The following is a 25,297-nucleotide window of genomic DNA, read 5'->3' as shown; positions in this document are numbered from 1 at the left end:
GGGATGTCTTCCGCCTATCTGAAGCGGGCGCCTCCCTCACCTCCTGAAAGCGCATCAGAGACTACCGTCGAGGTATACGCTCTCAAGGCCGGCCACTTAACCCTACCCGAGCGCTTTTTCGTTGATCCAGCTTCAGAAACCGAGCGCAAGACCGTACCGTCTCTTTCCTTCCTAGTGGTGCATCAGGATGCAGAGACAAACCAGAAGACTCGGATAGTCTTCGACCTGGGCATCCGGCGAGATCCCAAACGTTATATTGAGCCCATTCAACGGCATATCGAAACCAGACAGCCCTTGGATACTCTACCAGATGTCACCGCGAGCCTGGCGGTTGGTGGTCTAAGCCCAGAGGATATTGACTACGTGATATACTCTCATGTGGGTTTCGTCTATGCCATCATAACATGCACTCAGGCACTGATTGATATTCCTAGGTTCACTGGGACCATGTCGGAGAGCCCCGCGACTTCCCACGGAGCACGTTTGTGATTGGAAACGGGGCACAAGCTCTTCTTCAGGGCGGAGGGTCTCTACGAGGCAGCCATTCATTCTTCGAGTCAGATCTACTACCCGAGGGAAGAACAATCGAGCTGTCGAACCCTTACGAAGATGCTGAGGAACAGACAAAGAAGAGACAAGAGCCTACGAGTGGTCCAGATTTTGATCAGGAATGGAAACCCTATGGCAATCTACCTCGCGTGCTCGACCTGTTCCACGATGGCAGTCTCTACATCGTTGATGCCCCCGGCCATTTGCCGGGTCATATTAATCTTCTCGCCAGAACCGGCCCCATGAGCAGCATTTACCTGGCAGGAGATGCCTGTCACGATCGCAGAATCATGAGGAAAGAACGTGCAATTGGAGAGTGGCTGGACGACCATGGGCAGATATGTTGCATACACGCCGACAGGAAATTGGCCGAACAAACGATTGAGAGAATCCAAGAACTCGAGTCGAAAGGCGTGGAATGTGTATTCGCCCATGATTTCGAATGGGAGGAGAACCCACAAAACCAGTCTAGATTCTTTGGGCCGCATAACGCATGAAGAATTCACTTTGGCTCGCATACATCTGGGAAGAGGTGTTGGTGAATTTGATTCAGCACATTCATCCGTCTTAGCAATCAGCCACATATGTGACCATGGTCACCTGCTTAGATGCAGAGATTATCCAATACCCTGAACTTTAAAGTAGCAAGAATCCAGATATTGTTGATTCTCACCTGAAATTTACCCCATCTGTGGAAACACAATACGAGCGATGTGGAGGTGTCGATGTTCAGAGCTCTACAAATCCCCCGCACTGTATTGCTGGTAAAGTGTCTTCCCGGCATCGGGTGTTGTTCGTGCCCGGTTGGTCGATTGTGGCACCAGAAGGTATTTACACCCTCCAGATTGTTCCGGAAAACGCTACGAGTGTTAAAAGTGTCTTTCGTCGGCCTCACATTCTGTCGTTTTATAGAGCGCATGCGGTCGGTTTAAGGCTTACGTCTGCCCTTAGATTAACTGCAAAAGATATATATGACGAGCACCACGCTTCTGATAAATCAAACTGCTCAGCATGTCATCCTCGAACGACGTTGCCCAAATGAGGAGCAAATTCGTGAAAGAGCTTGGTGAAGGTCCTTGGGATGAGACCTGGGAGAGCATTGCAAAGTTGAGCCCAGAGCTGTTCGATGCCAGCGTGAACCTCATTGCTGTTCCTCGAAAGAAGCGACATCTGTCCCCAAAGATTCAACAACTCATTTCAATAGCAGTGGATGCTTCGTCAACCCATTTATATCTGCCTGGAATCCAGCAGCACATCAAGGCTGCTTTGGCTGAAGGAGCATCGGCTGCTGAAATCATTGAAGTGATCGAGCTGACCGGTACACTTGGGATCCACGCCTGCAATATAGGTGTACCTTTACTGGTGGAGGTCATGAAGGAGGAAGGAATCTACGACTCACATCCAACCGTGGCAAAACCCTATGATGCTGAACGCGAGAAGTTGAAAGCCGAATTCACGAAGAACAGAGGCTACTGGCACACCTTCTGGGAGGACTTCCTCGCGCTGGACCCAGAGTTCTTCAAGGCTTACCTGGACTTCTCATCCGTGCCTTGGCTGAAGGATGTCGATGGCTCAGGTAAAGGGGGCGGAGTGTTGGAGCCAAAGGTTAAAGAATTGGTTTATTGTGCTTTCGACGCCGCAAGTACCCACCTGTATGTTCCCGGACTCAAGCTTCACATGAAGAATGTCCTAGGATACGGAGGAACTCCCGAAGAAATCATGGAAGTGCTTGAGATTGCGACCCAGCTCAGCCTACACACCTCTAATGTCGCGGCACCAATACTGGCCAAAGAGCTGGGGAAGTAACTTACTCTTCCCTTCAGCGGTGTCCAGTCGCCAACTAGTGAACGTACAGCTTGAGAATAACACAAACTCCACGTCAGACGTACTCCTACAACTGTTGGGTGACGGTCGAAGAGTGGGAAGAGGTTGTTTGATTTGGGGATATCCGTCGCAGTGACGAGCCTCTGGTGCGTACAATGCGGAAGGTCGAGGAGATCAAGACGGGGAGGCAATGCAATCACGGATACATTTGCCCGATACGTTCTCAATATCATCACCATTATCGGCATAGGAAGACATCGTCCTGATGTCTGCTCCCGATCCATCCACAATACCAGTTCCAACTTCCAAGATTGCTATCATGCCGCTGACAATAGTCTCGAACTAACTTACCTTAGCTAAGCAGATGCTTCCCCAATACGGCGGGTCGCTACGCATGTTTGATTGGAGAAACCCCAATATCCGCTTCTGCTCGGGCCTATCGCCGTCTCCAGGCGTTGCATGCTGGACCCTGGCTCACCAGGCACGCAACCCTTGACGTGTGTTTCGCCGTCCAAGCAACAACCAACCTTGATCTTGTTCCCTGTGGAAGTGCCGAACATCGAGAAAGGCAACCATGTGCGCATCCCAAGCCTTTTCGGCCGCGGATCATTCACCCAGATGCAGTCCGCCTGGGAATCTGAGCCAATGAACTTGTGCGGATGGCTCTAGCGACTGACCAAGGTGGTATGTTGCCCGTCGAGATGATGAAAGGCCATGGTGACCCATGGGATGCCTCATAACCCCCGATAGAGCGGACACTCACCGGTGCGCATATCACGCTGTCATCGGACTTGTCTACGCTGATGTCCACCTGTTCCCACCGGTTGTCTGCTAATGTTGCCGTCCTAATCTCGACCATCTCTTTGCAAGGTTGTGTGGAACAGACGGCCGTTTCTCCAGATATCCCCCTCGTGGTCGGGGCCCCTACATCGGTACCCCAATACCGTACATACAAATTCAGGGAGATCAGCTCCTTGGCCTTTCGCACCCAGAAGACACACCTCGGGTCGATTCTAATCAAACAGATTCGAAGATATGGAAGACAAGCGTCAGCCCAACGATAACATCCGCGACAGTGCCGTTGACGAGCTAAAGTCCACGGCTGAAGTCGCGGAATTCGTCGAGGATGGTCACTCCCACACCATCGCCGACTTCAACAAGAAAGAGGCAGCCCTTCGACGCAAACTCGACTGGTACATCGCTCCCGTAATGATGATGTGCATGTTGATATCCTATCTCGACAGAGGGAATATTGGTTTCGCAGCTTCCCAAGGAATGACTACAGAAATTGGCCTGACAGGCAACCAGCTGAATGCAAGTCCGTTAAAGGAACCTATTCCATTCGTCACTCACCATACGAAGTGTATCCTTCGGAAAAGAAAGCTTCAAGTACTAATAAACCTTTTTACAGACCGCTGTCTCAATCTTCTATGCCACCTATGTCCTTGCAGAGTTTCCTACTTCCATATACGTCAAGAGATTACAATTCAACCGAGTCATACCGATTCTCGTTCTCTGCTGGGGACTAGTCTGTATGTGCTGTGGTTTTGTCCAGAATTTTGCCGGTCTAGTTGTTATTAGACTTCTATTAGGCTGGTTTGAAGGGTGAGTCCGAATGAAAAACCAGGTGAAGTTCTGTGCTGACTTTCAAAAGCTGTCTGTTCCCTTCAATGACATTGCTTCTTGCGAATTGGTATCGCCGTGAGGAGTTGGCCCAAAGAATATCCTATCTTTTCAGTAAGTTGGAACGGACTCGGACGACATTAGTACATATGGCATACGATTGTTCCGCCCATACATCCTCTTCATTGCCCCTATACAGCAGCCTTGCAGTCACGTGAGCGCGGCCTCGTCTCCTGGCATTAAAAGTCATGATGCATGACTTTCTCTTCCTACAACTCCATAGAGGAGACGGTGCTAAGACAGTACGGGGCAGTGTTTACATGTGTCTGTAATGGTGATGTTGCTGTGTCATGCCAAATCAAACCCTTGTCCCATGTTATGGCGTGTCCACAGATACAGGAATCCCCCTCATCTAACGTTTCGCAGTTGCCTCAGCATTGTCCGGCGCATTCGGTGGACTGATCGCTTTTGGAATCCTTTACATGGACAATGTCGCTGGGTATCCCGGGTGGAGATGGCTGTACATCATCGAGGGTCTCATCACTCTCGTCTGGGCCGCTTGTTGTGTGTGGTTGATCCCCGCAAACTACCAAACGGCCTACTTTCTCAACGACGAGGAGAAGAAAATCATGGCTGTCCGCGCCGAACTCTCGGAATCCTACAGCGGCGGTGATGGTCATTACGGAATGAAGGACGTCAAGCTCGCTTTCAAGGACATCAAGACGTGGCTCCACGGCGTCAGTCAGATCGCCGTCGTCACCATCCTCTACGGGTTCGGCACGTTCTTGCCTCTGATCATCAAGAACGGCTTCCACTATTCGACCAAGCAAGCCCAGTACCTCGTCATCCCCCCCAACGTTTGGGGAGCCATTGTCTATGCCGTCGGTGCCTGGATCTCGGACAAATACCACAAGCGTTTCTGGATCATGATTGTCTGTGCCCCGATCGGCATCGCGGGCTACGCCATTCTCCTCAGGCAGGATGACGTGGCCGTTGGTGTGCGATACTTTGCCACGTTCTTGATCGCGACCGCTTGCTTCCTGTGTACCGGTGGCAACATCGCTTGGATGTCAGGAAACGTTGCCCCCGATGGAAAGAGAGCGGCGAGCCTCGGTAAGATAAACGACTATATGCTGGGACATTTCACCTTTTTGAAAAGTCCCTCCCATCTGTGGAAAAAGAACAAGAAGATTAACATGACTTTTTCTCACCTTAGGCACCCAGCTCACTCTTACAAACCTCGGTGGTATCATCTCGGGCCAGATCTACGCGTCTACGGATGCTCCAGGTTATGTCCTGGGTCACTCATGGTCTCTGGGCTCCCTCGCCTTTGCGTTCATTGTCTTCATTATCATTCGCATCCTCTACGAGAGAAGAGAGACTGAGAAAGAGAAGCTTCGCCAGCAAGGTTATGTTACTCCAGCTGGAGAGCTCACCGATCGTTCGCCTGAGTTCAAATATCAACTTTAAGGGAATGCACGATTTCGAAGGACAGATGTGCAAGCTGTTGAGAACACAGTCCTCAACGGAGGATCTAACGATGGGAAGCTGTGTATAGCTGGGTAAAAGGATGTACCTGAATGTATCATTCCTGTAACGGCCGAAAAGCACTAGTTAAGTCATGTAGACGGTCTCCAAGCGAGCAATTTTGTGAGTGGAGAAGAGCCTCTTCCATGACGCGTACTTGGCTGATTCGATCCTCTCGAATGTCACTTCGGAGCTACCCCTGACTAAACTTCGAACAAATAATGTTTTATCAAATTGTCAGTCCTGTGAGGTTCTAGACCCTGAAGTACATTAGGTGTTGTTGAGGCGTTTACTTGGTACTAAGTACGGAGCCTGAAAACCGTGTACGATCTCAAGGGGCGCTCAGCCTCGTCAGCCAGCAGCGCGACCAGGCCGAGTTCAACAAAGCCTTTAATTTGCACTTCGCTTTTTCATAACACTGCACCAGTTGTTCGAGTTTTGTCTATAGAGGAGAATCTTCGGACCACGTCCATTCATAAGAGGGGCAGCTACACCATTTATAGCTGGACGGCTCGAGAACGGTATGTATGGCAATAGCGCAACGGATATTAAAGTTAAGCAGATAAAGGGGGTTACAAGTTGTAATAGTTTGAATATAAGCTAGGTAGTGTATTGGCACGATTTACAGTACAAAATCACTAGGCTTGCTATCTATACGAGTAGAAAAGCGAAGTAACCGAGTAGAGAGGTGTGCATGTCGTGGGAAGGATCATTTACCACTTTGGCTCATGGCTGCCCAGCGGCTGCGGCATGATGTCCCAACCGACCTGCGCACCGTCGACACTGACCGAGTGCTTGATAGCCTGGAGCTCGCCGAAACCTGAAGAGCGTGTTTCGAAGTATTCTGCAGGGACATCCTCCGGCTTGTGGTAATCGTACTCAGTTGCCTCGAAGCCGGAATCTCCTGGAAGCTGGCCGAGGCTGCGGAGGTATTTCATCGTCCCGGCCAAGCTGACATCCACCCTGTACGAACCACCGTCGGTCCATGCGCGGTAAAGGCCAGCCATGATCCCAGCGGCCAGGAAATAACCGCTGGCGTGGTCGAGGGCTTGACATGGCAGGGGCCTCGCGGCGTCTCCTTTCCCGTAATGCTCGGCCTCGGAGACGTTCATCCCGGAGCACGTCTGCACGATGGAATCGAAGCCTCGCCTGTGCTTCCAGGGCCCGGCTGTGCCGTAGCAGGAGAGGTTGGCCATCACGATTGGGTGGCGCCCTTTCCGCCGACGGACGATGGCCTCCTCGGTGAGACCGAGAGCGCTCAGACTTCCAGGGCGGTAGCTCTGGAGGAACACGTCAGCACTCTCAAGAAGGTGCATTAGAGTCTCGAGATCTTCTGGCTTGCGGATGTCGAGCTGCACCGTTCGCTTTCCCCTGGCCAAGTCCCGGTCGAGCTCCGGCAAGTCTGGCAAGTGCGGGCCGGTCACCCAGAGGACTTCTGCGCCATGTGCCGCAAGCGTCTTCCCGGCGACAGGCCCAGCGACGACACGCGTCATGTCGACAACTCTGACGCCGCGTAGGCACTTGTCTTTGCCGGGCCCGATGTGTCGAGGGATTCCAGGAGCTGCCTCACCCACCTTTGCGATCGAGATGGGGAGATCCGCAATCGCCTGCGCTTGTGGAGTAACATCCCATTGCTTGTACGACCGCAGAGCAGCAACGACGAGTCCATTGTCGGCGGCCGCGGTCTCGAGATCAACCGCTCTCCAGGAAGATATCGCATCGCCGACCTGCGACCTGGTAGTCGGCTGTTCGCATCCCAGGAGTCTGACTATACCGTCTCTGTGGTGCGGGAAGTTGTCGTGAACCCGGACGTGGCCGTCTGAACAAGCATGCAGACCTCCGATCGGGCCCCATGCCGAGGATGATTTCTTGTCCAGCAAGCAAAAACGTTCGGATCTGAACTCTATCACCGCGTGCTGGAGTGGAACTGTCACTCGAGGGACCGGGCAACCTTTTCTTTGCGCTTGAATCAGAGCCGCGGTCAGGCCAGAAAGCCCGATGGATGCTTGAGCCAGATGTCCGACCTGGAACGACGAGGGTAGTCCATGCCCTTCCCCAGTGAGAGACAGGCTCGTCAAGGCATGTGCTGGAAGTCCGAGATGCCTCCATAGGTGCCTCACTGTATCAAGCGCGGTGAAAGTTGATCGGTCAAGCGTCATTCTTGTGAGTCACATCCAAGGCCCTCCAGAGGTAATTCGAATGACAGTGCGTGAACAGAAGAGGAAGGTCAGGTAGACGGACGTACCGTTAGACCCTGGCGGGGAGGCAGTTCTCTGCTTAATGAAGACTCAAGGGTAAGGTCCGTATGGGGGTACCTTGCGTCCATACTATTAAGCATCAACATTCCAAGGAGTCACAGATGCCCAGTGGCCCTCCGGTGATACCGGCATCAATTGGATTGGTGGGCCTGCGAGTGCCGAGGCTGGTGACAAAGGCTGGCGCTAAGGGGGCCTTTCTCTCACCGGGCTAATGGAAGTGCGAAGGACAACGAAACACTAGGGCCGCGAAATCATGAATTCCCAATTATTGTCCTCCCAGAAGTTTCCAACACTCGATATGTCGGAATCTCTGGTTGATTCTGAATGTCATGAGAGCCGCCGGTGAGCTGCTCCACGAGCAGACAGTAGGCTTCAAGCGCCAAGCGTCTCTGGAAGAATCACAATCATCATACGGACGCGAGATGATACCACCATGCGCAACGAGACACGACTCGCATTGCTGCCGAGAAGAGGAGAGACATAGAAAACAAGAATTCTTTGATTTTCAGACGTCTGCAGAAAGCAGATCCCAACGTGGAATCCTGAGTTGCTCATCTGTTTGGCCGACTCTGACATTCGCGAGTAAACTGTGACTCTTATTTCCCTACACTCTCGATTCCTTCTTGTTGATCGCTTCACAGATGACCTTGGCCGTTGCTTCGGGCTCACTGACGTTGGGACAATGACCGGTCTCGAGTCGGAGCAGATCAAACTCCTTGGCTTCCTTCTTGAGAAAATCAATCCGCCCTTGCTGAAACTCCGGTGTCAACACTTTGTCACCCGAGCAGAAGATGTACGAAACCGGCACATATCTGTAGGCAGGGTACACGGCCTTTCCTGTGTAGCAGATTGCGGACTGCAGCGATTGCCGAGTCTGCCATGTCAGCGCCTCTTCCAGCGGAAGATCCGAGAAGATGGTCGTTGCGCCTTCCGGTCCAAGGTCTTGAGCCAAGAATTCTCCATTCTATCATATCGCTTGGTCAGCGTTTTGGAACATCCCAGGGGCTCGATGAATGATAGCGTGCTGCTTACCTCTCCCACAGGGACCAAGAAACTGAAGTTGAGGCTGCTGGTCACCTCGCTTGCCGTCTGACCCACGTCTGCCACAATGCATGAAAGGTAGACGAGTCTCACAACTCCTCCTGGAAGACCCTGGGAGGCGCGGTCTGACTTGGCCAGACCCTGGACACTGTCTGTTGCAGGCATACCGCCATATGAATGTGCCAGAACGACCACATCCTTCCCAGCATTCACGAGGTCTTGTATTTTGTCGTGGAAGAAGGCTGCATCGTCGGCCAAGGTCGCTGCTTGTTGAGGCGGCTCACGACTAGCGGTCGGCAAGTCGTAGGCATATGTTTCAAAGTGCTTGGACAGTTGTTCAACCAATGCAGTGTAGAAGATGAGCCGGCATGCCGCACCCGGAACGAGTACAATGCTTGGGCGTGATGCTTTGGTCGAGGCGTTTTCGGTCATGATTGTCCCGTGTTGAGCGAGATTCGAGACGGTGCGATTTCCTGTATGGCAGCTGCGACAGTCTTTGTTGATGGTTCTGCGTCCTGACACCAGGTATATATGTAAATCTGTTCGCGGTGCAGGTTCAAGATGGCCACCAACAGAGACTCTGAGGGTTCACCAGCAAGGCTTTAATATAGCATATCTCATTTGTACATTTGTCAGCCCATTTCAAATAGAGAACGTTGTGGAGACGATGGGTAGCAGTCAAAGTCAGAATGAATGTCATAAACTAGACTCCGCATGTCTATCTATGAATCTGTGATGCAGGAAGTATTATGTCTTTCATTTCAGGAACCTCGGCCCCGTTGCTCTTAGTTTTCGGTTTGATGCGAAGCGCAGTCTGAACGAATGTAAATGTTGCAGACTGAACAACGTTGAAGCTGTGCTGAGCGAGAACCCGGGACGTCGGGCCGTAGGATGCATGGGTCAGCCTCGTAGCCTCGTAGCCTCGTCGCTCGTAGCCTGATGCCGATCAGTCGTCGTCAGCGATCACATTGATCTATTAATATCTCACGCCGTAACCCTTGATTCAACGTTTCGATCCTTCTCAGGCGAGACTCTTGCACCCGATGCTTGATGGCAAAGTATTCATACCGGCCTGTCAAAGTCGACAAATATCTTGTACAGATGATTGCGGCAAATACTATTGAAACGTCGTCTTCGTCCAGGTACGACGTCATTGTGGCCAAGGCTCTAGACGATCTTGCTTCAGATGGATCATGGTCTCATGAGATTCAGTGCCAGGGAGTATCATTCTCAGTCTTCCAGAGGTTGAAATGCAACGCCTGAACCATCTTGCAAGGTCACTGAGCGGAGGATTGGTACGGCATGATACACCTGAAGGTGAGCCACCAGACTCAGCGAGCATGCACGCTATCTATATGGAAGAACTTTTGTCAACGCCTCTACTTGCCAACCCTGTTCAGACTCTTTGAAATACAGCTGTTTCGACCCAAAGTCTGAAGTGATCCAGTGCGAGCTAATCCTCGTAAGACTCTTTCCCCCTTGCAGAGAACAAGACCATCTTCCAAGCCTTCGAATGGTACCTACCTGGGCCTCAAGACGACTCCGACAACAACCCCAGCCACTATACGCTCCTAACATCTCTCTTGCCTCACCTGGCTACACTTGGAATCACTCATCTTTGGCTCCCACCGGGCTGCAAAGCTACGTCTGTCCACGACAACGGATACGGCATCTACGATCTGTATGATTTGGGCGAATTTGACGCCAAACGTAACGGCCAACCTTCAAGAACGAAATGGGGAAGCAAGGACGAGCTGCAAGTCTTCTGCCAGGCCGCCAAAGATCACCGGATTAGTGTGCTGTGGGACGCGGTATTGAACCACAAAGCTGCCGCTGACGACAAGGAAGTCAGTCACGCCGTCAAAGTTGATCCAAAGGGTACAGCACATATTCCCCGGCCTCTAACCACCGTCTCTTTGGGATTTGCCCGCGTTTCATCATGCTGACCACTCAGCAGACCGCACCAAGACCACAACCCGGCCATTTGAAATCGAAAGTTGGACAGTGTTCACTTTCCCCGCCAGGGGTTCCAAGTACTCGGACATGAAATGGAACTGGAAGCATTTTACAGCAGTGGACTACGATTCGCGGAAGAAAGATCATGGGGTGTTCATGTTTGTCGGAGAAGGCAAGAAGGGAGAGTGGGCGACTGATGTGAGCAAAGAATTAGGAAACTATGATTATTTGTAAGTTTCCTTCAGCCATCCAACGCGACGGAGATACAGGAACTTGCTTACCCGACGAGGACAGAATGTTTGCTGATATCGACCATTCGCACCCCGCTGTACGTTCGGATATAAAGAACTGGGCTACCTGGATCTCGTCGACGCTGCAACTAGGTGGCATGAGATTGGATGCGATCAAGCATTACTCTCTATCCTTCCTACATGAGTTACTTCAGCATCTCGACACCACCACCCCCCGAGGCACAGATCTGTTCTTTGTCGGGGAATACTGGGACGCGAACTCGGAGGCGTTGCAGAAGATCGTTGAGAAATTCCAAGGGAGGTTAAATCTTTTTGATGTTCAACTTGTGTACAACTTCAGCGATATATCGAAAGGGAGGAATTTGGATCTGAGAACCGTGCTCGATGGCTCGTTAGTCGAAAGGACCCCTCGACATGCAGTGGTAAGTCTTGGATATCCAAGTGACAAAATGACCCTCGCCTACCACATGTGGCCAGGGGGGCTAATTTATCGGCCCCGGTAGACTTTTGTACAGAACCACGACACTCAAGAGTTGCAATCGTTAGCTGCGCCCGTGGAAGAGTGGTTCATCCCGATGGCGTACGCCATCATTCTGCTCCGACAGGGAGGAACGCCTTGCGTGTTTTGGGGAGACGTTTTTGGCATCCACGGCCCTCGACCGAGGTTACCGGCGTGTGGCGGCAAACTGACAAGACTGGTCGTAGCGAGGAAACTCTACGCATACGGTCAAGAAAGAGACTACTTGGACTCGGACGACTGCATTGGATGGACCAGGTCCGGCCACAAAACCAAGTCGAACGGTGCGGGCTTGGCTGTGCTCATGACGAACTCCTGGGATCGAAAGTCCAAGCGGATGTTTGTTGGACAAAAACACGCCGGAGAGACGTGGAGGGACATTCTCGGATGGGAACTAGATGTTGTGATTGATAGGACGGGCTTTGGCAAGTTTTCGGTCGGCCATCGCTCAATTGGGGTGTGGACTCATGAGAAAGCCCCGGGCCTTGAGGGGTTGAGGAAATTCACGTTTCCAAGGCAGAGCCACGGTGTACCTCCTATAACAACTCTGCCAGTCTAGTTAGGGAGTGATAGGTGTAGGACACTGAATAGCAGAGGACGAAGACATCAGAGGACTGTCTTATTAATCTAGGTAGGTAGGTCGCTTGGCTGGAGCTAGAGCTAGGTCGTGGAGTTACGTCTCCCGCACTGTGAAAAAGGGCAACTCTACCGAATTTTATCACGACGTCGACGAGGCCTGGTCCCTGGAGATGTCTCGCTGACGGCCACGGAGAGGACACACTCTTGATGTCTGAGCCTGAAAAGGCAGTGTCGAATGCAGCTCTTGCTGACGAGGTCGAGGCTCTGAACTCGATCTACGGTCCCAACACGCTCGTCGTCCGTGGCGACTCCTCCTCCTCCGCCTCTACCACCTCGACACTCGACACCACCACCGCGGTCCTCCAACTCCCGGATCTACCATTCTCGTTCCTCGTTTCATTCCCGACCGACTACCCCGCCAATGCGCCTCCCACGATCGTGGGCACGCAGTCAACCGGCGGCAGCGGACGAGGCGAGGGGGAAGCGGCGGTGACGATTCTCCGCGACGTTCTCGGAAGAGTGTGGGTGCCGGACCAAGTGTGCCTGTTTGATCTTCTGGAAGAAGCCGGGCCGCTGCTCCAACAAGAACAACACCACAACCACAATAATCATCATCATCATCATCATCATGGCGCGGCTGAAGATCACACCGCAGATGTTGCGAAAAGGTCTGCTGCTGCCTCTGCCTCTGCCGCTCCTCCTCCTCCTCCGCCCACGGCCGTGTCCGCGACGGCCGCTGGACGTGATCATTACCACTCTTACGAACGTGACGACCTGACTCGAGACACAGCAGCAGCAGCAGCAGCCTCGTCGGGCGTGCCCGCGCCCGCGTGGGTCGTGTCGGAGCCGTTGACCGTCAACAGGTCGACGTTCGTGGCGCGGGCGTGCCGCGCGACCGCGCTCTCGGCCGCCACGGACTCGATCTCGCACCTGCTCGCGACGAACAAGAAGGTCGCGGGCGCCACGCACAACATCACGGCGTGGAGGATCCGGGGCGCCAGGAACGCCCAGACCGGCGCCGCCACCGCGGTCCAGGACTGCGACGACGACGGCGAGACCGCCGCGGGCGGCCGGCTGCTCCACCTCATGCAGCTGATGGACGTGTGGGACGTCGTGGTCGTCGTGACGCGGTGGTACGGCGGCGTCAAACTCGGCCCCGACAGGTTCCGCCTGATCAACTCGGTCGCCCGCGAGGTGCTCGTCAAGGGAGGCTTCGACGCCAAAGGCGAGACGGAGTCCGACAGGCACCCCGGTAAGGCAGGCAAGGGGAAAGGCAAGAAGTAGGACGTTGAGCTCTCGCTCTGTCCCGTGTCGTCATGAGACAAGGGCGGTGAAACGGGCAAAGAAAACTAGAACAGAGAGTACTTTTGTCACGTACACGACTTGAATTTCTCAAGGGCAAAGGCATGACACTACTACACCACAATATAATACAGACACTACCCTTGAAAGGGTAGATGCAGCCTGAATTCGTCATATCAACCCACTTACTGGGTACTAGGCAGCTCCAGATACCTATGTATCCCAGGTCCGATTTGTGGCTGAGCTCTTCAACCCCCAGCTAGCTCAATGATATACCATATTTACGGGGACCTCATTCTACCCAGTACACAAGCATCAATCGCCAACTTGAGCAACCGTTCAGTTCAATACCAGTACCCTGTCATCCCATGGCTTCATCCATCGCACCAAATGCTGCTTTCGTCTCGTCGTCTTCGTCATCATACTGGGTGCCATTTTTCAGTTTGCCGCCATCAGAATTTGGAACCCTCTTGTCCATCTTATCATTGTCACCACCACCGTCGTCGTCGTCGTCGTTGTCGTCCTCACCCTCATTCTCGATTCCGCGCCCGTTCATCGCCCCGGCCACAGCCAGTCGATCAGCAGCGATATTGCCTGGATTGTCGGTATGGCCTTTGACCCAAACGAAATACGTGCCCTTACTAAACTGTTCTCTTTCTTCAATCTTGTCTCGGATTTCCACGACCAAGTCTTTATTCTCAACCGGCTTCCCCTTGGCGTTGGTCCAATTATTCTTCCTCCAGTTCTTGTACCAATTCGTCACGCATTCAATCGAGTACTTGCTATCCGTGTAGATGGTGACTTCTCGGTGCAACGGAGCAATGTTCAATGCACGTAGGATAGCCGTCAATTCCGCTCGTTGGTTGGTCTGCTTGCTGCCCTTGAGTGCCTCGGAAACATTTCTGTAACGCCAGTTCGTTAGCTTGTTTTCTTCTTCTCCCGACTCGTCTTCTTTTTGTTGCTGGTTCGCATCAGGAGAGTCTGGACCTTGCCGTCGCGCGGTCCAGTCCATTGTATAGACGCGCTGAGTCTTGGGACGCTTGGCTTTGGATTTGGATTTGGAAGTATCATACTTGGGATCTTGAGGTCCGAAAAACACCCCTACTCCTGCTCTGGCTCCGGCTTGACCATTCTTTAAGCTCGATCCATCGGTGTATATTCGAAGCATACCCGGAGGGTTCTTCTCCCTTGTCATCATCTTCGTCTGTTTCTTTTCGTCTTCAGTCCGGTCTACGATCCTACCGTCAGGCGCCAACTTGACATTTGGATCATAGCCGTCTTCTGCACCAGGCGGCAACGGTCGGCGTGACACCTCGTAGGGATTTCCATCTTTATCCGTCGGGGCATACGTTCCGTCGATTTGCAGCCCCGGAGCAGAGTTGCGTACAATCAACCGTCGGATTTCCTCTTCGGGCGTGAGGTTTTGTGCTTGATCAGGACCGCTTGGCTTTTTCCCGGCCGCCACAAACGCCTCTGCTTCCACTCTTGTGTTGAACTTCTTGTGTTTGGGTTTACTGAAGCCGCGAATCTGAGCCTGAGCTTGTGTCCAATCCGTATAAACTCCCGGGACTTTCCCGCACTGAACTGCGTAGAATTTCTGATCCGCCGGGTTGACCCTGGACTCTGCCAAAGGCTTGCCATCGATCCATGCTTGAGCTTCATGAAGACTTGGGAATGTTTTGACTGTAGAGATCGTCAGTGGTCGACATACAAGTGCCTTGGTAGGCGTGAGATCACGTACAGACTGCCCCCTTGTATCCCTTGACTTGGCTCAAGCATTCTGGCCATGTTTCGTAGATTCCAGGCTTGTTGCCCTCCTTGACTGCGTAGAATTTCCGTTCCGCGGCTCTTTTCCTCTTCTGGCCCGCCGCGGCGTTTGTGGGAGTGAGACTGAGACTGGGACTTGAAGAACGTCCAGACTCGCCTGGCTGGGCGAGAGGTGAAGGCTGTGCCATGTTGAAGCGAGAGTAGAGAGGCCGGAGGACGACACCGAATCTTCGGAGGCGAGGCAGGTTGGCGAAAGAAACGGAAAAGGTGTCGGGAGCGTGAGGAAGGGTATTCAGGTACAAGTTGTTGGTTGAGCAGCAGTCAGAATTCCTGGAGTGCTGTGAATGTGAGGGTCGCAACGCAGTTCTCCTTTAGGAGTGTGATGGGGCAACGAGAGGTCAAAGGAAGGGAATTAGTAGCCAGTCTACCATCTTGTTACACCAGGGGAAGAATGACCAGAAGAAGGAAAAATGGAACACAAGGTCGTCTCCTTTGAAGCAAGCAGGCAAGGGGGGGGGGGGGGGGGAGCACCGGGGTCAAAGGGTGGAAGGCGGTGATTGTTTGGTGGTACTGTAGTTATTGCGGAGCGGAGCACAGCACGGAACCGTGTCGTGTCGCAGGCACATCACGCCCCGTCCGCGGCGCGGGGTATAAAAACTCCAGCAAATCGTCCTCGAAGGGGGTCGTCGACTTTCCTGTACAGGTATGGCTCAACACACATGAAACGCGAGTAGCTCATATGATTGAGAGTATCAGCACATCCCTAGGTCCATAATCGTTGAACCTCTTGTTCCTCTCTCTGTGAATGATTCCATTCTTTTCCCACGTGAGGCGGCATATCCTCTATGCTCCAGTATGTATTTACATCTATCTTCATGATCGCTTCGTTCAGTCATGTCTGTGGTCATAACACATAATATCCTGGGTTCGATGCCACCAAGTATCATTACGAGATCCCCTTGTCTCCCCAAGCTGCTCCGAGGTCGTCGCTAGAATTAGCCAGCAGATCTGTCGTGCCCATCTCTAATGTCCTGACCTCTTTCACCCACGTCCCGTCTCAAACTACTCGGCGTACTCATCCCATCGGATGGCGTGTTTCTGGAAAACTGAATCCGCCGATCGGACGTCGCGGGCGACTGCTGCCTCTCCGACGGTTCGTCAGGGAAATGGATCGGGCGATGTGGCTCTGGAGGGTTATTTGATCTGGCCTCGCTGTCCCCTAGCTCAGACGATCCTTTCTGAGGCCTTGAGAGGCTGAATACAGCCGGGGATGGTGGCTGCTGCGGCTGCTGCTGCTTCGAGGCACTGTCACCCGTCGTGTTCTTCTTCCGGCGTCGAATATTCAAGGTCTGGTTGAACTGTTGCGCCCGGCGAAATCGCAGATCGTAATCGTCGTCTTCCCTGTCGCTACTCAGAGCCTGAGAAATGGTCCTGGGAAAGTGATATCCCAGCTTCCCGAGCGGCACGCTGAGGCCGTGGACGACAATACTGCAAATGGCTAGGAACCAGATCACCACGCGCATCACCTCTTGCAGTCGCGCCGCATCTTCGCGAACCTCGCCGTCAACAGTCACCGTGTTCAGGAATTCCAGGCTGATATAAAGGTAAAAGATTGCCGACACGCCGATGGGGCCGAAGAAGCCCACAAACGCAGCTTGTTGGACCTCTTCGATCTCGCGTATCTTCTTGTGCATCGCAAACACCATGGGTACGCGCCGAAACAAAAGAATCAGGATCCCCAAGAAGACCAGCCGGTAAAGCGGAATGACATCGTTCGTCCGAAATTCAGCCCATGGACACACGGCGCCGAACCAGATAAAGACACTTATGTTGAGCAGCATATCAATGGTAGGTTGAAGAGAATCGTCGGCAGTTTCAAGGCGGAACCTGAAAAAAAAACGTCCGTCAGTAAAACAAACACAAACAATGCAACCAAGAAGGAGAGAGCCACACCAATCGTCCCATGTAAAGACGTTCCCAGCAACGAAACAAGCCAGGACATCATCCGAGCCGATCAACCCACAAGTACCTGTGATGAACAAGGCGAGGGTGATTGCAAAGACGAGAAAACTCTCGCGATCCACAAACTTCTTCTCCTCAGCATAATGCAACAACTCCTTGGCCAACCAGCCGACGGCGATGCCATAAACGACGCTCAGCAGGATGGTGTACCCCCACGTCTCACCGAACCAGTACCCCATGGCCTTCGCAGCGCCTCCGGGGTTGGGGTGCCCAGCACCGCCCATCTGCGTGTACTTGATCAGGTACAGCGCCAGGAACAAGAACGGATATCCCAGGCCGTCGTTGGCTCCGGACTCGGCGATGATGATTTTCTGCAGCGGCTTCGGGATGTTCTTGTCCGCAAACTTGCCCTTGACGATCGAGTTTGACAGGACGGGATCGGTCGGCGTGACGCAGGCAGCAACGGCCAGCGCGTGCAGGAACGACAAGTGAGGCACCATGGCCCAGATCAAGAGGCTCCCGCTGAGCCACATCAGCGTCATTCCCGGTCCCAGAAGGAGGAAAAGGGACCTCCACTCCGTGTAGAGGTATCGACTGGGCAGCTGCACGCCGGCCAGGACCAGCTGCACGCCCAGGACCAGCCGCGTGAAGTAGAGGGTGATGGTGTCGAGGTTCTCAACCACCCCGTCCGCGTAGTCCAGCGGCCTGATCCAGTTCGTGGCGTGGGGTGAGAAGATGATGCCGGCCACGAGCGAGATAAGAGCCTCTGAGAGATAGAATCGTTCCTTTAAGAGATAACTCACCAGCCCGAAGACGGTGATGAACCCGCCCAAGACGGAACACACAATGTTGAAATTGGTAATGACCAGGGTAGGCATTGTTGCATGTGTGTCAGTCGTGCGCTGGTTCGTCGGAAGAAGCTAGAATGTTTTTCTATTTCGTGGTTGGTGTGATGTGAAGTATTCATAGCCCTAGATGTTGGGGCATAATAAGTAATCTTTGTCAGAGGACCAAGCGTTGTAAAATGTGAAGATAAGATAGTTTCGGAGAGAGAAAGATGTATGGTATATCAAGCCTCGTAGAAATGGTTCTGAAAGAGAGATATCAAGCCTCGTAAAAAATGGTCTTGAGAAAAGAGATCTCAAGCTTTTCGAAAATGGTCTTGGAGAAGAAAAAACAATGTATCAAGCCTTGAATAAAGATGTCTTGGAAAGGGATATCAAACCAAGCCTTCTGGAAAAGAAGTCTTGATTTTCTCTTTTTAGACTGTGAGAATCCAATCAATCCAGAAATCCGAGCCAACCCAACCCTGTGGACCTGTCACCTCAGACCTGTCAACCCTGATTTATTAGTAGGAGTCAGTCGGTGCTCGTAAAAGTAGTACAGACGCTTCCGTTCTGCGGTCGAGTCGAGCCCCGATGAGAGTTTCCCAACCGGGACCCGCTTCGGGCGTCGAAGGGGGGCCACACGAGTACGGCAAGACGGAACAGCGGCAGCACACTGTACAAGTTGCTGTAGGGTGCTCGAGCTTCGCTCACCCTCTTGATCTCTCGGTTCGTCGGAGTCAGAGTCAGAGTCAAAGTCACAACCCATCATTTGTTACTCTGAACTTGTACTGCCTTTTGAAGAAGTTTCACGCTCAAACCAAAACCAACATCTCCTTACATCCTCCGTACTGCCAGGTAACTACTCGTAACATCGTGCTCCGTACAGCGTGGCGTATTGTATCCCTCTGGTCGGGACAACCCCTTTCGCCTACTTGTAAAAACCCCCTCGTTCACAGACGAGGTCTATCACATGTGTGCGTGTTTGCGTGTGAGGAAAAAGTGTAAAACACCACCGGCCACGGCCAACCAATGACCCTCTCAACAGTCTCACCCGTTCGAAAAAGTCTACTCCGTAAACGAAGCTCGCCTCTCGGCAAGACGGGACAAAGATGTTTTCTAGGGGATACCTAGGCCAAAAAATACAGTTTACTTCACTACTTGTACTCCGCAGGAGGAGTACGGATATTAGGGATATCGCTCTCTAGGTACAATAGAAGTAGACCGATCTATTTCGTTTTATCTTCTGAAGACATTCTTCAAGATGTCAGACAATGCTGCCGTTTTGCTCACTCGACTTAACATTAGTCCTCCGTACAAACTCATCATTTGTTAATTCTTTGCCTTCTCTAACAAGAGGCTGTCTTCCTTCCTCCCTCCCTCCCTCCCTCCCTCCTAGGTTAGGACCAGCAACACCTCGTTTTCATTTGAGTAGAGCTTTTACTCCGAAACAAAAAGCTTCAAGCAACCAACTACCTTACCTTAGGTATTAACGGGACGTTCTAAGTCGCCACTGGACTCTACTAACTACCATCACTTTCTCCCAACGCTTGCTAGCAATGTTCCCCGTCCATGCCTCGAAAATACTGTACAAGTTTTGGATAAAATAAAACCTCTTCCAACGCCAACGCTAATAGCACTCGCAAAGAAAAAGGACAAGAAAGGAAACTCCTTTACAAACGTTGTTCCGATTGCATCACTGCACAACAGCAACAACATCATCATCATTCAAGCCTTCATCCCAGTTGTCCGCCAAAGACCCAGCCCATACCTTGTCTGACCTTGTCTGGTCACAACAACGCCAGAATCAATGCGAAGTAGCCTGCCCGACATATAACAAATCCCCCGACTATGTGTATACATTCAAACAACAGCGTATATACAAGGAAAAGCAAATGGGTATCGTGCTAGTCCGAAAAGAAGAAAAAAAAAGAAACTCAAGCCTGCGGATCAGTGGCTCGTCTCATGCGGTAGTCTGGCTCATAGCGAAACTCATCCGTCACAGGATCCCATCGAAAGGCCTTGAACTCGACGCCATAAGGTCTCTGTAAAACAAGTGTCAGCGTATGATCAACACGAAACCAAATCTCAAGCTTACCGGCTCCAACATGTACAAGACACCAAGGGGAACATCCAGGTCACTGATGTCCTCTTGCTTGAGGCCCATGAAATATGCCAACAAGACCCGAGAAATGCTTCGGTGTCCGATAATCAACGCATGGTCGGTCATTCTTTCAATCTCAAGAATCACTTTGCCCAGACGATTGATAACATCAAAGTACCCTTCACCACCCGGGCCAGGATATCTGTATGCCATCTTGTCCCGTTTGCGGAGCTCGTATTCATGGTGGAATTTGTGTCGAATCTCTGTGTAAGTCATTCCCTCCATGTAACCCGCATTCAACTCATCCAACATCTTCATCTGTTTGATGTCGTACTCGTCCTCGTTGAAAAACTGGCTGGTCTCAATACTCCTCTTCAACATGCTGGTCCAAACACAAAAGTTGCGTTGTTGCAATGTTTGCGCCGTGTACTCCGGGTTGGGTGGTGTTGTGTCGCCGGGCAGAGGAGGGAAGTGGGTGTTGGCCTGTTTCTGGGCCTGGTTCTCCTCCCATAATTTCCATTGTTCACCAATGAATCTCTCCAACGCTTTCGCGTATCTCACCCCGTTCGGACTCAGCGAACTATCACCACCAATCTTGCCAGCCACGTTGTCCGTCGATTCACCATGTCGAGTGATCCAGATTTGTCGCGGAGCCAAGTTGAAATTCATCAGATATGTCACGGTCTGAATACTCAGAAAGCCCTGGACCTGAAAACTGATCATTTTCCGGCCGACGTCGATCATTGAGCAATATGCCATGTTGTGGTCTTCTTCGAAATCGTCGAGCTTCTGATATGATTTTTCATATTGTTCAACACGTTCTTGGAAGTCCCTCAAAGCGGCAATCGGGTCCTTGCCCCTGTAGTCAGGGCCTGACAACTTTAGCCGCATGTTGGCCTCGAGCAGATTCTTGTCCTGACAACGAGACTCGAGAAAGAGCACGTTGATGTTTTCGTCCCGCTCTCGAATGTGCCTGATCAGCGACAGTCGGCGTTCTTGGGTGTGGTTTGTTGCGTCCAAGATGCCGACTGATCCACCATCCTCCAAGACATACTTCAACAACTCGTCTAACGTTTCATGCGCGACCTGTTCTCGTAGTTGCTTGCCTCGTGTATTCTGAGGGTCGAAAAAGGAAGCAGACTGGTCCATGGGCTCAGGCGCAGGGAGCTGAATGGGCTCATGGTTGTTTTCGGTCGACTCGGGGCTGCCCGTGGGCGGCGGACTGGTAGGTGACAATACATCTAGCTTCGCAGCCTCGCCATTGACAAGAATATCATCAGTCTTGATCACAGGAGGCGGGAGCAAGTGGGGGTCCGCATTATTTTCTGACGAGCCGCCTGTATTAGAACTCATCCTTCGTACAGACTCTCGTAGCGCCTCCGTCGTCCGATCTGGGATCGGCTTGCCTCTCCCAGCAGCAACTCTTCGGCGATCACCCACATTGAAGATCCTTGTGGGATGTTGTAACCAGTTTAAATATCTTGCAATCTTCTTCACAATGTAACTCTTCCCTCTGGCGGGCAGGCCGACCATGATGATGATCAGCTTGGCTCCCACATCTCGCTCGGCAATTTGACCATTGGGTGACACCTTGGACCGAGTCAGGCCTGGGATATCGAGGGTGGTGGCCCTGAGTTTAGGCGTGGCAGACCCCGAGGTGGCTGCGCTACCACGAGCAGATCTGGAAGTGGTCTTATCAGCGACTCTGCAACGACATGCCCAACGACGACTTTGGTAGCTCACATCTGCGGACTGCCAGGCGCACTCGGCAGTGGTGTGTCCGTCAAAGCCCTTCCCATCGAGTTGGCGCCATGTGGCTGTGATTTTGGAGATATGCGTCCAAATGCGGACGTTGGCGGAGGCATGAGCGAGGAATGGTGTTGGTGACCGGCATGGTTGGGAAGATGTTCGCCTTCGAGTCGAGGAGTCGAGGAAGCGCTCGTCATTATGGCAGCGCGAGCGAGGTTGGAGTATTTTGTTTTGCTGTTGCGACCGTTGTAGGGAGGCGGTGTTTGGCTTGGGGTACCTGGACTTTCGGGGGACGGCGACGAATGCCGAGCCCCTTCGAGCACAGACATTCAGTATGCGCGTTTTTAGCGAGGAGGGCTGCAGTCGTGTGGTGGGAGGAGGAGGAGGCAATATGCGAATGCGAATGCTGATTAAGAAAACAAAAACGAAGAGGTAGATACGAGTATTGTCTGAAAGGCAAAAAGTGAAGTATAATTTTTGTGACTCACTATCAAATAGGTAGGTAGGTAATCTTCAGCGCCGCTGCCACGGACTCTTTTTCAGATCAAGTAAAGCAGGGAGGGAGTGCTCCGTCCCACGAGGACAACGTAACTCCGGAATATTGTCACGATGGGTTTTTTTGCCAAAGTGGAATCGAGCGGCAAGTCACCGCAAGCCTGTTACGCACGGGCAGTAGCAAGGCGTGGGAAGTGGGAGCATGCGGTGCGTAGCGCGCGTCGTAGTGAAGAATCGACACTGTCGTCGGTCTTTGAAAGCCTGCTTCGTGTCTGACGTCGTTGGCTGGCTCTGTGGACCGGTGAAAAGAGCCTTGAGGGTTTGTCACTGGCTCCCTGAAGAATTGATGAAGAGAGGGCGAGATAACCTTGCAGATGGTGTCGCTAAGTACTCGGTACGGGACAAGTCAGTCCGATTGTCGATTTGGCTCTGCGCCAGTTCTTAAGGGTCGGCAATTGTGCTGTACAGTACGGAGTATGTACGAGGTACTCGTAGTTTACAGTAATCCGTAGCGCCAGTCAACACGGATGCCGTACCCGCGGATGTGAGTATGTTGGGTGGCCAATATCTGGTGTTCTTGTTAGCGCACGGCTCAAATGCAAGGGACAGAGAAGTACGAGGGAGCCGAACAGTTCCAATCCGAATTAATTTATACGACATCGCGATGGAGGTACATCCAATACAGCTCAGGCATCCTGCCAGCAATACTGATCACCTGCTTTCGCATTCTTGAAGCCTGTCACTTGCGATAGGATCGCTAGTTCAAAGGAGCTGAACACAGCCCTGACTTCAAGGTTAAGCCTATTCATATATTGTAAGTGGCGCCCGCCCCGTTCCAAGAGTGTCTCATTGCTGGCTTTAGGCCGTCCGGGGATCGAGCGCCGCATATCCGTGTCGCCTCACCAGCCCTAATAAGCCTCACCTTAACCCCCCAGCGGCTAATGGTTGAGGCCCAAGCAATGCCAACAGCCTAACGACGCCCCAGTCCAAGTAGCCCCCGTCGCTTATAAGTCCTTCGGTGCCCGAAGCTCGCCAATAGTCCTGTCGCTCCTCGCCACGGGGGCCAATATCCCACAGGTGATTCATCCCCCTTATTCCGTGACATCTCTGGAGTCTTCAGACATTCATATCGTCAACGCCCCAACGTATGGATGAGCGTCGTCATGATGTCGACTTTCTTCCTGAACTGGCATGTGAAAATGAGTAGTTTGTATACACAACTATAGAGTACACGTGCCAGGATGGTAGCGCGAGATTACCTATGGTTCTGGGTGATTTTTGACCACTAATCATTGTCCAAGTTTCCTAGATATACCTGTAGAGGCACGGTACCTCGCCAACGCCATCGCTAAAGACTTCAAAGGTGTATCGTCGAATCAATCCCCTCCAACGCCATACAATGAAAATCCCTCACAAACATCATATCATGATCCCGCAGTCTCCTCATGATGGCGGCGGCTTTGGCTTTTGGACTTGGTCTGTCTGCTTCTGAAGCTGATCCGTTATCTCTTGCCCCCTCTTCTGGAGTTGGCTCAGCTCCTCTGACTCCTTCTGAAGTTGGTCCATCACGTCTTGCTGCTTCCGTAGCCTGGTGAGAGCTGCCCGTTCTATGATCTCGCGCCGAGTAAGTCCAGCCTCACTGGGCGCATCTTCCGACTTTCCAAGCACGAAATCACCACCGGTCCAGCCTCCAGAATCAGCGTGCTCGGCATCATCATACGAGTCCCCTGGATTGTAGAACTCCTCGTTTGACAACCGATGTCCACCGTGCAGGGTATCATTGCGCTCCACCTCTTGCTCAATCTGTTTGGTCAGATCCCAGAAGTTGCGGTCATGTTCCCCCCAGACGTTGTGCGAGAGCTCATGGCACAGCGTCTTCCGAATTACCTTGTAGTCTCGATAACCGTCGTATGCGTCTGTCCGCAGCCTGAGTTCAATCACCTCGCCTCGGTTTCGATTCAGACCCAACGTCTTGGACTCGTGCGTCGTGTGCTCCGCTGGATTCATCTCCGTCAACAGTCCCACACTGAACTTGTGTTTGCGCATCGTGGCCTTGATTCCTGGGTCGTTGGCAAGTCGTTCAAGATACCTCCTGCTCTTCTCTGGATTTGGGAGGTAATGCAGGGGTTCGATGGCGTGGAAAGTGTACGCGCGCTCTTCTGAGAGCTTCTTCCAGTCCCGCACTTTGTTCGCCTTGACCGGCTTGCTGAATGCCGGGGGAATCCTTCGCTGGGCCGGCTTCTGGCCGTCCATCTTCTTGATCTCTGCATTGGGGGTGCCTACGAGTTTTATGCGCGTCGCAGGAGTCAAGAAATCGCTTAGCTTTCGTTCGGGGAATGGATGCTTCATGAATCCGGGCTTGGGGAGGAAGAAGAGGGTTACTCGCTCGACGTCGGCACCAATACGTTCGGCGCATCTGGTGGCCAGTTCTGTCACCGTCTCGTCTGCGACCTCCTCGAATTCGAGGGTTTCATTGCGATACTGGACTTTCATCTTGAGAACAACAGGACGCGGATCAGTAGAATTCATTAGCACGAGCGATAGAATTACAAGTGAGGGTCGGATTAATACTATGGGATGGATGGGAGTTCGCTGTGGTTCGAGGTGATTCGGATTAATCAGCCTCGCCATATGACAGCATGAGTTCGGAGTAGGCGCCATTGACAATGACGAGCCTCGCTAGCCCCTGCGCTATCCGATCAACCAATTGGCCATCATCCACAGTCTGGCCCTCACTAGTCCCAGGACAATGGCCACGCAGTCTACGTATGGTACTTGAGGTAAGGTTGATGCAATCATGGCCTCACGGCTCAGCAGAAGCATCCGTACGCTCGTGCTTGGAAGGCCACAAGCCTTACACTCTCCCGGTTGACATGGCCACGTATCCTTACCTCGCCCAAAACCACAACGCAGCCGGTTCGAGGTTCAGCATCGTTACTCACATTCTCCAACATGAGTCGTCTACGAGT

General features: G+C 52.4%; 12 protein-coding genes across 12 annotated transcripts; 5 read left to right on the top strand and 7 right to left on the bottom strand.

Annotated features, from left to right (window-relative positions):
* Positions 1–3: 3 nt before the first annotated feature.
* Positions 4–1,046, top strand: PV08_08832 (uncharacterized protein; the record flags this gene model as incomplete). Its single annotated transcript, XM_016383154.1, has 2 exons — positions 4–378; positions 435–1,046. 2 exons carry the CDS (start codon positions 4–6, stop codon positions 1,044–1,046), a joined length of 987 nt encoding a protein of 328 aa, XP_016233857.1.
* Positions 1,047–1,560: 514 nt separating this feature from the next.
* On the top strand, positions 1,561–2,355 carry PV08_08831 (uncharacterized protein; the record flags this gene model as incomplete). Its single annotated transcript, XM_016383153.1, has 1 exon — positions 1,561–2,355. The coding sequence occupies one exon, from the start codon at positions 1,561–1,563 to the stop codon at positions 2,353–2,355; it is 795 nt and encodes a 264-aa protein (XP_016233856.1).
* A 1,053-nt stretch (positions 2,356–3,408) lies between these two features.
* Positions 3,409–5,466, top strand: PV08_08830 (uncharacterized protein; the record flags this gene model as incomplete). The annotated part of the gene is made up of 5 exons (XM_016383152.1): positions 3,409–3,717; positions 3,785–3,978; positions 4,028–4,110; positions 4,423–5,109; positions 5,213–5,466. 5 exons carry the CDS (start codon positions 3,409–3,411, stop codon positions 5,464–5,466), a joined length of 1,527 nt encoding a protein of 508 aa, XP_016233855.1.
* Positions 5,467–6,236: 770 nt separating this feature from the next.
* On the bottom strand, positions 6,237–7,682 carry PV08_08829 (uncharacterized protein; the record flags this gene model as incomplete). The annotated part of the gene is made up of 1 exon (XM_016383151.1): positions 6,237–7,682. The coding sequence occupies one exon, from the start codon at positions 7,680–7,682 to the stop codon at positions 6,237–6,239; it is 1,446 nt and encodes a 481-aa protein (XP_016233854.1).
* A 703-nt stretch (positions 7,683–8,385) lies between these two features.
* Positions 8,386–9,254, bottom strand: PV08_08828 (uncharacterized protein; the record flags this gene model as incomplete). The annotated part of the gene is made up of 2 exons (XM_016383150.1): positions 8,386–8,745; positions 8,814–9,254. The coding sequence occupies 2 exons, from the start codon at positions 9,252–9,254 to the stop codon at positions 8,386–8,388; spliced, it is 801 nt and encodes a 266-aa protein (XP_016233853.1).
* Positions 9,255–9,540: 286 nt separating this feature from the next.
* Positions 9,541–9,976, bottom strand: PV08_08827 (uncharacterized protein; the record flags this gene model as incomplete). The annotated part of the gene is made up of 2 exons (XM_016383149.1): positions 9,541–9,758; positions 9,811–9,976. 2 exons carry the CDS (start codon positions 9,974–9,976, stop codon positions 9,541–9,543), a joined length of 384 nt encoding a protein of 127 aa, XP_016233852.1.
* A 96-nt stretch (positions 9,977–10,072) lies between these two features.
* PV08_08826 (uncharacterized protein) lies at positions 10,073–12,105 on the top strand (the record flags this gene model as incomplete). Its single annotated transcript, XM_016383148.1, has 5 exons — positions 10,073–10,139; positions 10,290–10,700; positions 10,777–11,008; positions 11,073–11,451; positions 11,533–12,105. The coding sequence occupies 5 exons, from the start codon at positions 10,073–10,075 to the stop codon at positions 12,103–12,105; spliced, it is 1,662 nt and encodes a 553-aa protein (XP_016233851.1).
* Positions 12,106–12,332: 227 nt separating this feature from the next.
* Positions 12,333–13,409, top strand: PV08_08825 (uncharacterized protein; the record flags this gene model as incomplete). The annotated part of the gene is made up of 1 exon (XM_016383147.1): positions 12,333–13,409. One exon carries the CDS (start codon positions 12,333–12,335, stop codon positions 13,407–13,409), a length of 1,077 nt encoding a protein of 358 aa, XP_016233850.1.
* Positions 13,410–13,788: 379 nt separating this feature from the next.
* Positions 13,789–15,382, bottom strand: PV08_08824 (uncharacterized protein; the record flags this gene model as incomplete). The annotated part of the gene is made up of 2 exons (XM_016383146.1): positions 13,789–15,110; positions 15,169–15,382. 2 exons carry the CDS (start codon positions 15,380–15,382, stop codon positions 13,789–13,791), a joined length of 1,536 nt encoding a protein of 511 aa, XP_016233849.1.
* Positions 15,383–16,189: 807 nt separating this feature from the next.
* Positions 16,190–18,034, bottom strand: PV08_08823 (uncharacterized protein; the record flags this gene model as incomplete). Its single annotated transcript, XM_016383145.1, has 2 exons — positions 16,190–17,081; positions 17,148–18,034. The coding sequence occupies 2 exons, from the start codon at positions 18,032–18,034 to the stop codon at positions 16,190–16,192; spliced, it is 1,779 nt and encodes a 592-aa protein (XP_016233848.1).
* A 1,883-nt stretch (positions 18,035–19,917) lies between these two features.
* On the bottom strand, positions 19,918–22,162 carry PV08_08822 (uncharacterized protein; the record flags this gene model as incomplete). The annotated part of the gene is made up of 3 exons (XM_016383144.1): positions 19,918–20,025; positions 20,079–21,765; positions 21,828–22,162. 3 exons carry the CDS (start codon positions 22,160–22,162, stop codon positions 19,918–19,920), a joined length of 2,130 nt encoding a protein of 709 aa, XP_016233847.1.
* A 1,609-nt stretch (positions 22,163–23,771) lies between these two features.
* On the bottom strand, positions 23,772–24,821 carry PV08_08821 (uncharacterized protein; the record flags this gene model as incomplete). The annotated part of the gene is made up of 1 exon (XM_016383143.1): positions 23,772–24,821. The coding sequence occupies one exon, from the start codon at positions 24,819–24,821 to the stop codon at positions 23,772–23,774; it is 1,050 nt and encodes a 349-aa protein (XP_016233846.1).
* Positions 24,822–25,297: the final 476 nt, after the last annotated feature.

Source organism: Exophiala spinifera (assembly GCF_000836115.1).
Source record: "Exophiala spinifera strain CBS 89968 unplaced genomic scaffold supercont1.6, whole genome shotgun sequence".
NCBI lineage: Eukaryota > Fungi > Ascomycota > Eurotiomycetes > Chaetothyriales > Herpotrichiellaceae > Exophiala > Exophiala spinifera.
Note: the sequence above shows the minus strand (reverse complement) of the source record. Positions and strands in the feature narration are given on the sequence as shown.